Below are 10,351 nucleotides of genomic sequence, written 5' to 3' on the forward strand. Positions count from 1 at the left end.
AAGGTTGTCTTATGAGCTTTTGTATTATTGTCGTTGTTGAAATAAAGTATTAAACAGCAACATCACGCAAATTATTTCCCTCATGTTTTATTAATCTCTATATAATTTGTTCCTCCTATAGCTTGTACAAGAAGGAAAGGTTCCACTGAAGGGTGTCCGTCTTTTCTTTGATGTTTGCGAGAAGGTGAGGAAGGTTTTGGAGTCATACTTTACCTTGGATTCCCCGCTCTACTTCTCCTATTCACATCTGGTGTGTCGATCTGCAATTGAGGGTAAGTAAAATAGAAGGAACTCATCCATTTTCTATTCATCCATATGTGTAGACTTGTACAATTCCATGGTTGGTTCTCAAAGTGTGGTGCAGAGTGTGGATTTAGATCCCCCCACAAAAAAAACATGTTCAAAACTCTGACTGCTTTAGTAGCATCGTGATGTGTTTTTATATACACTATTCAGTACTAAATTCCATTGCACTCTCTTATTTATTTATCTAATTTATATATTTGTCTGTATTATTGTTGTATTGCACTGGAGAGGGGAGCCCTCTAATCTCGTTGCACACTTGAGTACAATGACAATAAAGGGATTTCTAATTCTAATTCTAATTCTAATTCTAATTCTAATCAGACGTCGCCCAAATGAGGCCTATGTTCAAATTTCCACCGACCCATACCTTTTGGAATACAATTAGTCATGTGTGGGCCGTCAGTACTAACCACAGTAGAAAATACTCATGTACAAAAAAGCTATTTTATATTTCACCAGAAGATGGCAGTAGCTGCGCTACTGGGTGTTTTCGGGAATACACTCGGGGTGTGCCATGCCTCTCCAAACACACCAGTATCAGTCGTGTTAGGTGTCAGAGTGAACCCCTCACTGCATGTGTGGCCCCTTCCAACCCATTTCCAAAATAAAGAATGTAGCAGAAAAGACCAAAAAACGATAGGACAGTCCTTCAAGGAAAAGTGGAAATTGGCATTTTTTTTCTTTTCACTGAAATGCACAACAACTGTGTCTGCTTAGTTTTGTACAAGACTGTGGTTATCAAAGAATTAATTATCAAGAGTCACTAGCACTATGACAATGGGTCTGGTAACAAAGCCTATGAAAATTTTAAATAACTGAAATCTAAATCGTCAGGCCCCACACATTTTCACCTCACCTTCAATCTGGCCCTCGTTGCAAAAAAAATATATAGGGTAATACGGGGTAAATAAAATCCTTGTTGATGTCTCCTTGTGACGCCCATTTCATGGCCCATCTCTGAGAGCTCCCATCATTTGGAACTTGTCCGTCAATTTGGCCGTCAAGCTGCAGAAAGCAAAATTCTACTTATTAGCTGTAGTTTGATTTGCCAGGTTATTACTATTTGACTCTCCTACAGCTGTGTGGCAACTTGTTTGTGCAGTCACAATTGAGAGTGCGGTGAGAGATATATGCGGCTCCCAGTAGGTCAGTACGATCAATATCTGCAAACAGAAAGCCATCAGGGTAGGAATTAAGAGGATTATTCCTGGCTTTTCTCTGAACCTTGTAACCATGCGCATACTGGTCTAAGTTCTATTTTGATTTATGCTGTTTTTTGGTTTTCAAACCTTGTAACTATTCCAACTTAGTGTTTCATTTCACTACAAATATATAAATTTCATTTTTTTAAGAAAATGGGGAACCGATATTAAATAATTAATTAATTAATTGTAATTTTTATTTGAAGGACTCGACACAATCATGAAGGAAAAAGAGACCTAAAAAAACATTTGAAGGAGGATTTTTAGATGTTCAAAGAGGAACTTAAAAGGGAGTTGAGGTCAGACTGCCAAATTTATTGAGGGAATGAATGTGAAAATGGCACAAAACATCGCAGAAACGGAACGGCAGCGGAAGGATATTGTCGAAGCACAGGCGAGTGTGGCATAGTTGGAAGGATGGAATGGCGACGGTAGAGCTGCTATCCTCACTCTATTAAGCCAACGAGCAACTTCAACAGAAGCTGACTGAAGTGGAAGGACAAGGAAGTTGCTGTAACTCGAGAATATATGGAGTCCATGAGAACGAATCTGTGCTGGATTGGTGAAGGGACTTGTCCGCCATGAGCGACAGGACGACGCGAAACTCCATATTCACCGAGCCCACGGAAGTCGCCGGAAGAAGCCGCTGCCCAATGCACCTCCGAGTTCCATTGTGGTTAACTTCCTTAAATACTACACTAAAGAGAACATTCTGGCTAAGCCATGGAAAATGAAAATACAAGTCCAAACATATGTTTTTTTTACCATGATTACTCCACCAAGGAGTTGAAAAAAAAAACGCAACTCCTACTCCGAGATTAAAAAAATTCTGAAAGAAAAACAAAGATACGGCTCCAGACACCATGGAGTATAATGAGGATCCACTGGCTGGATGGCCCCAAAGTTTACAACAGCGCGGGAGAGGCAATGCGAGACATGAGGAGAAGAGGCCTGGAGATCGGTGGAAGGAATGAAGAAGAAGAAGGTGACTAGCTGCCACCTGAGGACCGCATGGAGGCGTCATCATGGCAAAGAGTTGGCGTGAGACACGGAACAAATGCAGAGTCCAACGCATTGGATTTCAACTGTGACACAGTGAATCGTGCAAGGAACAAACTGCAGGAATTCAGAAGAGAAAAGGACCATGATTAATCAGGTCGGTGGGCGGGTGTGATTATGGGGGAAAAGCTTGGAAGAAGTGTATCCTGCCTTAGTTGTGAACTTTACAAAGGTTGCGGCTGGACCTACAATAACTGCATTGAGTTTGGTTTCTTGGCTTTGAACTAAAGTCAGAATTTATGGGTCCTATTGAGTCATGACCGTGCTTATTGTGTGAAGGCTGAGGCCTTCACACATGTTATTCTACAACTTTCGACATTATTGTGTGAAGGCTGAGGCCCTCTACACCATTCGACTTCACATATGTTATTCTACTTTTTTCTTCCTCGTCTTCGTTCGGCGCGTAACTACTTCCACAGTTTTCATCCGATTTTCACCGTTTCAACTTCGTTCTATTCCAAAAATTCACGCAAAGCGTGCTTCCATTTTTCATCTCTTCACCTATTTCCCATAATTCACCATTTCACTATTTTCACCCCCCAAAATTAAATGCTTCAAAATTAAAATTTAACCCATTCAGGTCATTCATTTCACATTCCAGTATCCCCTTTCACACTTTCACCCCATTCACGTTTCATAAATTCATCCATTCCCAATTACACTTCTTCGGCCCACAACTGCTTCCACATATTTCATCCAATTCTCACCGTTCCTACTTCAATCTATTCCAAATATTCATGCCATGTGTGCTTCCATTTTTCACGTCTTCACTTATTTCCCATAATCCACCATTTCACTTTATTCACCCCCCAAAACCCCATTCATTTCCAATGGGAGATTCAACATTTCACTATTTTACGCTTCAAATTTAAAATTTAACACATTCAGGTCATTCATTTCACATTCCGGTATCCCCTTTCACACAATCACCTCATTCACGTTTCATAAATTCATCCATTCATCCATTACCAATTGCACTTCTTCGGTGTGTAACTACTTGCACATATTTCATCCGATTTTCACCATTCCAACTTCAATCTATTCCAAATATTCACGCCTTGCGTGCTTCAATTTTTTATGTCTTCACCTATTTCCCATAATTCACCATTTCACTTTGTTCACCCCTAAAAATTCCATTCATTTTCAATGGTAGATTCCACATTTCACTATTAAATGCTTCAAATTTGATAATTAACTTATTCAAGTCATTCATTTCACATTGCCGTATCCCCTCATACACTTTCACCTCATTTACCCTTCAAAAATTCATCCATTACCAATTGCACTCATTCTACACGCTACAGCTTCCCCATTTTTCATCCGATTCTCACTGCTCCAACTTCAATCAATTCGTAAAATTCACCCATTCAAGCTTCAATTTACCTCCATTTGAAACATTAGCTCATTCAACTTACCCTTGGTGGGGTTTATTTTGTATTTACTTGAACAGCCCCCCCACCCCCGCCCCCTTCTTCGACAAGCGACAGCTTCCCCATTTTTCATCCGATTGTCACCGTTCCAACTTCAATTCCAAAAATTCACGCCATGCAGGCTTCCATTTAGCCCCCCCCCCCCCCGGTCCTCCCCCTTCACCTCCATACGAAACATTAGCTCATTCAACTCACCCTTGGTGGGGTTTATTTCGGATTTACTTTAGCAGCCCCCCAGTGCCACCCCCAAACCCCGCCCCAGTGTGATAGCCCCCCGCCCAATGAGTCAGCAATCTTGAAGAAGGATGCCAAATACACAGTCAGTGAACCACATGTGACAACACTAAACCAGAACTGAACCGGACGTGACGTCACCAAAACCGGAAATAGTCGGGAAATGACGCCATACGACAGTACGTGACGTAATTCACTCAGATTTGAACCAGGTGATGTTTTTCAACCGGAAGTTGACTGGAAGTGACAAAATTCAAACGGATTCACTTGATTCACTCTATTTGAGTGTCAGAAATTCATCCAGTCCCAATAGATCTTTACAATTAACGTGTTAGAAATTCAGTTACAAATTCAAAACATTCATTTCAGTCATTACACATTACTTTTTCACCACTCACATTATTCACTTCATTTACTGCATTCATGTTTCAAAGAGATCATTCGTTTTCCAGGCTTTCCCAGTTCTGTTATTGTGTAAAGGCTGATTCCATTCATTCACCTCTATATGCTTGCATGGTTCAGAGGTTAAGCACTCGTTTCCCACCATGGAGACTGTTGGTTCAAGCCCTGACCGTGGAACATTTTCTTTTTTTTTTTTTTTTTATTGACACCATGTGTCCAACTTTCACATTATTCACCATTTTACATTATAATATTATCTCAATCAATTTATTCATATTCATTTCCATTTAGTGTCATTCAACATCCTTCCACCTTCCATCATTCACTATCATTCCACATTCTCATTCAATTCTATTCTCTACAATTCAAACTCATTCAATTTCATTCTCTATGATTTAAAATCTTTCAATATCATTCCACATCCTTCCACCCAGATGGCTTCAGCTCCTCAGCCTTCACACGCAATTTCTGCAGAAATTGCATTCTCTAGTTTAATAATAAGATTCTACCAAGGAACTATGCCAGATAGTGACTGTTGGACGTATGAAAAAACTGACTGTGGAGCAATGGATGTGCACTGTAAAAGAATTATTTGAAGAGAATGGAGAGAATTACACATTGAATATGACTACAATAGGCTCGGTTTGAAGACAAATGGGACAAATGGATGGACTATAGAACCAGTGGAAGAGGGCAATGGATGTACGGATGTGATTTATTTAGACATGTATGCTCGCCTCCGCCTTGCAATTGGCTGGCAACTAGTTACGGGTGTACCCCACCTACTGCCCTAATTTAGTTGGATAGGCTACAGCACCCCCGCGACCCTTGTGAGGAGAAGCGGTACAGATAATGGATGGATGGATGTTCACCCCAACACTAGAATTTGGTAATTTAATCTTGCTTTGTTTGCTGTTGTTAAAAAGAAGCAAAAAATGCAATAAAATACAAGTTATAAAAAAATTTAATAAAAAAAAAAACTGTCAGACCTAACAACAAAATTTATATTCCCCATGTGAACTACAAAACACTTACTTTTGTGCTATGTATAGCTTGTTTTGACTGATCAAAGTTGGGTCCAGGGTCACTGATGGTGTAGTGGTACACTCGCCCGAGTTGTGTGCGGGCAGCGTGGGTTCAGTTCCCACTCAGTGACGGTGTCTATGTCTGCCCTGTGACTGGCTGGCGACCAGTTCAGGGTGTAGTGCACCTTTCGCCCGTAGTCAGCTGAGATAGGCTCCAGCGCCCTCCCGCGACCCAGTACAGGATAAGCGGTGTGGATAATGATGACAAGTTGGGTTCAATTGACAGCTACACTTTAATGTTTGTGTTCTTGTTGCTTATTGTTACTAAGGGAAGCAAGAATCACGTCGTGATCTGAGTCACTCGATTCATGTTGACAACTGTCTGCTGGTGTCGGAGCTCAATGAGTGTTTAAAGGACCCGCCTGCATACACACATCGAGATTTCAGGTGACTCTCAGAGTAGGCGGTCTAGTTCCAAATTCTCTGCATGGATATTCAAATTCTTATAAATCAGCCTTATGTCTTATTTGTCATTACAGTGCAATACTTTACCTGAATGATGACTTTGAAGGAGGAGATTTTATTTTCACAGAATTGGATGCCAAAGTAGTCACGGTATTTATTCAGTTTTCCTCAAACAATATTTTGGTTTCTGGAAGTACTTGTATGCATTTAGCACTCATTTCTGATTTCTGTAGGCAGTGGTGCGTCCACTGTGTGGCCGTGTGATTGGATTTGGAGCAGGAAAAGAAAACCCACATGGTGTGAGAGCTGTCACAAAGGGGCAGAGGTGTGCTGTTGCACTGTGGTTCACCATGGATCCGGCACATGAGGAAAAGGTACGAGCGACCTCTCCTTTTTTTTAATATTATTTCACCATCAATAATTTCAAATATCAATTTCCTTTGTAGGAAAGAATCCAAGCTCATCACTTGTTGGAGATGTTCTCCACCACTTTGATGCCAGACTTTGATTCAAAAGCAGCAATGTTTAGTCCTGACCACCTACCCATGGTGACAGAACTGACCCAAGAGACTGAGAAGGCAAAAGTAAATCAACAAAAACCTACAAATGTAGAGCAAGTTAACACATATAACATACACATCGAAAAAAAGGATGAGGTCAAGAAAGATGGAATTCAACCTTTTAACATAGATGTACAACACACACTCAAAACAAGAGTGGAGCAGTTGGCCAAAAAGAATTCCAAAGATGCCGTCAAAGTGGATCCCAAAACCCTTTCCATGTCAGGCTCTCAGAATGGCAAGGATGAATTGTAATTGAATTTTACATTAACATTTTTAACACTGTTTGTCCTGAGTGAAAATACAGTTATTTGTTTGAAAATTGTCTTGAGTTGAAAAGTTTCTTGAGTTGAATGTAGTCATAACAAGCAATATTGATAGATTTTCAAACCCTCTTTTTCGCTCAAGGTCTGTTGGCAATGACGCCAGGGACTATTTAACGTTTGCGTGGTGCTTATATTGATTGTTTATTTCATTCCAATTAGAAACTAGAGCTGCGAGCAGCTATAAAGGGCCCTTGCAACCATGGCAACGTTGGGGTACCGGCACGTTGGAAATATTAAATATTTACGAGAAATAACGTGAGGAATCTTCAAGAGGAATAGTTGTGTAGTTAAATTTAGAACAGCTTTTGTTGTCAAAGCGTCGTCCATGTTTTAAGTAAATTCAAAATGGCCGACTTCCTGTGCAATTTAGCTCATGGCTCCAAGAGAATACTTTGTAGGTCTTGGCCTTATACATACTCCACAAAATTTTTAAAAACCTAGGTGAAACACTCAACCAATAGCTTTTTTGAAAATTTCTAGAGAGGGCGATAGCGAGCCATTTTTTAAAAACTGCATGAGAAACTAATAAAATATTGATGGTTTTGCCAGGCCTGATGTGTGTGCATATTTAGAACCTCAAAATAAGCCTTATTTTATTAGCGAACTATGCAAAGCCACACCCACAGTTTTCACGTAAAATGATACATTTTGAATTGTGACATCCTGATGGCCTAAACATTTATCCGAGCAAATATGAGTTAGACCTTATTAACCTGCTCGGAGAAAAACATCAACGAAAATAACCTGTATTTGCTTTAACCAGTTGGTGGCGCTACCAGTACGATGAAGAATTCGTTTGTAAATGTCTTCAAGGTTGGGCTATCCTCAAATGTGAAAAATGTCAAGATGATAGGATGATTTGAGTGATGTTACAGGAACTTTTGTTGTCAAAGAGAAAAATCAGACCTTGCGGCACCGTCGTGGCCACACCCTTTGCCGAAAAGTCGCGAAATTCGGCATTGACTAAGATCAATGTCTTGAGGCTGTTCTAACAAATTTTCAGTCAGATGTGTTAAACGGGCTCCGTGCAGTACGCACCGTAACGGCCATGCCATCACTGAAAAGTTAAAAAATTCGGCAGAGAGTTGAATGTCTTGAGGCGGTTGTGACAAATATGTAGTCGGATTCGTTAAAAGGGCTCTGTGTTAAAAAAAAAAGTAAAAAAAAAAACAAAACATTTTTTTGTTTACACTAGGTGGCGCTGTGTGTATAACAGAATAAGAACATATAGATGTCTTCAGGTCGGGACGTTTTATGTACAGGTGAAGTTTTGGATTTTTAGGAGCATGTGCAGGGGAGTTATTAAGCATTTTGTCTATTGTGGTGGCACACCCACTTTGAAGTTAATTCAAAATGGCAGACTTCCTGTGCAATTTAGCTCATGGCTCCAAGAGACTTTTTTGAAGGTCTTGGCCTTATACATTCAACAGAAATTTTTCAAAAAGCTAGGTGAAACACACAACTGGGGGTGCTCCTTTGAAAATGTCTAGAGGGCGATAGAGAACCATTTTTCAAAAAAACTGCACGAGAAACTAATGAAATATTGATGATTTTGTCAGGCCTGATGTGTGTGCAAAGTTCCATGATTTTTCATTCATATTTAGAACCTCAAAATACGTGTTGTTTTATTGGCGATATGTGTGATGCCATGCTCACAGCTTTTCACAAAGAATGACAAATTTCGTATTGTGACATCCTGAAGGCCAAAACACTCAGCCGAGCAAATATGAGGGCGACCTTGTTAACCTGCTCGGAGAAAAACAGCAACGAAAATAATTTGTATTTGCTTTGACCAGTTGGTGGCGCTACTACTACGATCAAAAATAAGTTGGTAGATGTCTTCAGGGCTGCAATATCCTCAAATGTGAAAAATTTCGAGAAGATAGGATCATCTGAGTCATCTTGCCGGAGCTTTTGTTTCCACGGTGAATAATCATACTTTGCGGCACCGTAATAGCCACGCCCTTCGACGGAAAGTCACAAAAATCGGGATAGAGTAAGATCAATGTCTTGAGTCTTTTCTAGCCAATTTCCAATCGGATTCGTTAAAAGGGCACCGTGCAGTACGTCAAAATGTAAAAAATTATATTTTTTGTCGCCACTGGGTGGTGCAAGGTGTATAACTGAATATAAACATATAGCTGTCTTAGGGTACAGACTCTTTATGTACATGTGAAGTTTTGGATTTTTAGCAGCTAGTGCAGGAGAGCTATTTAGCATTTTTTCCATTGCGGCGAAGGAAATCTTAAGTAAAAACTTTGAAGCCCCGCCCCCGTCATATAGTATTTCGGAAACTAAAAATCTTTGCCCCAGTGTTTGTCCCAGGTCTTAAGATAGTACAGACGGAATTTTAAGGCAATCGGATAAACCCTCTAGGATCAGGGTGCAAAAGAATGACCCCTGGAAACATGCAAAAAAGGGCAAAAGTTGGACTTTCAAAAATTCATAACTCACTTCCTGTTCATATTAGACTTTTGTCGTCAAATAAATTATATGTACATCTCGGGTTGCTACACGTGCCTGGCAATTTTCGGAGGCCTAGGTCAAACGGGCCAGCATTTTCTTTGATTTTTTCCCCCATTCTAGTGGGCGCTAGAGAGCCATTTTGTTTGCGTCGTTTACGACGACGTTAAAATATCAAATTTTTCGCCATGCCCGATGAGACTGTCAAGTTTGGTGAGTTTTCGTGCATGCTTAGGGGGTCAAAAATGCGATCGAACAGTCGGAAAAATAATAATAATAATAATTTCTACAAAAACAATAGGGACCTCGCAACGGTCGCTGCTCGGGCCCTAATAATAATAATAATAATAATAATTTCTACAAAAACAATAGGGACCTCGCAGCGGTCGCTGCTCGGGCCCTAATAATAATAATAATAATTTCTACAAAAACAATAGCGACCTCGGAGCGGTCGCTGCTCGGGCCCTAATAAAATATTTAGTATACATCAAGGGTAATCAGTTCCTAAAAGGTGCACAACTGGGTTAGGTTGATCACGTTATGCACAACAAGTCGAACAAAGAGCACAACAGATTAAGAACAATGGTTCACACTGTCCAATTTCAATGAATTGAATAATTTCATCATCTGGGTCCATAATATAATTTCCTTCATTTCGGAGAGTCTGGAGAAATCTCTAAACATAAAGCAAAAACACCAAAAAAAAACATTGAATCCCCATGACCTTTGATCCCACAGGTGGCATTGGTTTAAAAACTGGCATAACTGTGTTAAATATGTGGTCACGCGGGCTCAGGAACACTTCAGAAAATCACTGTCAGTGAAAACAGTGTGTCGCTACTAATTCAGATGCAAGTTGTTTCTTTTGTTATGCATGAC

At 40.1% G+C, this 10,351-nt stretch overlaps 1 protein-coding gene across 2 annotated transcripts in view; it reads left to right on the top strand.

Moving 5' to 3' along the window:
- Nucleotides 1–7,008, top strand: part of p3h1 (prolyl 3-hydroxylase 1) — a 49,218-nt gene extending 42,210 nt beyond the window's left edge. For both annotated transcript variants that reach the window (XM_088309287.1, XM_088309288.1), the window contains exons 11-15: nucleotides 122–272; nucleotides 5,988–6,105; nucleotides 6,198–6,273; nucleotides 6,357–6,497; nucleotides 6,570–7,008. In XM_088309287.1, the coding sequence (XP_088165413.1) occupies nucleotides 122–272; nucleotides 5,988–6,105; nucleotides 6,198–6,273; nucleotides 6,357–6,497; nucleotides 6,570–6,938 (855 nt within the window). In that variant the 3' untranslated portion in view covers nucleotides 6,939–7,008. The remainder of the gene's footprint in view (nucleotides 1–121; nucleotides 273–5,987; nucleotides 6,106–6,197; nucleotides 6,274–6,356; nucleotides 6,498–6,569) is intronic.
- Nucleotides 7,009–10,351: the final 3,343 nt, after the last annotated feature.

Source organism: Idiotropiscis lumnitzeri, chromosome 11 (genome assembly GCF_059441095.1).
Source record: "Idiotropiscis lumnitzeri isolate Australia: NSW breed Sydney's pygmy pipehorse chromosome 11, RoL_Ilum_1.0, whole genome shotgun sequence".
NCBI classification, from domain to species: Eukaryota; Metazoa; Chordata; class Actinopteri; order Syngnathiformes; family Syngnathidae; genus Idiotropiscis; species Idiotropiscis lumnitzeri.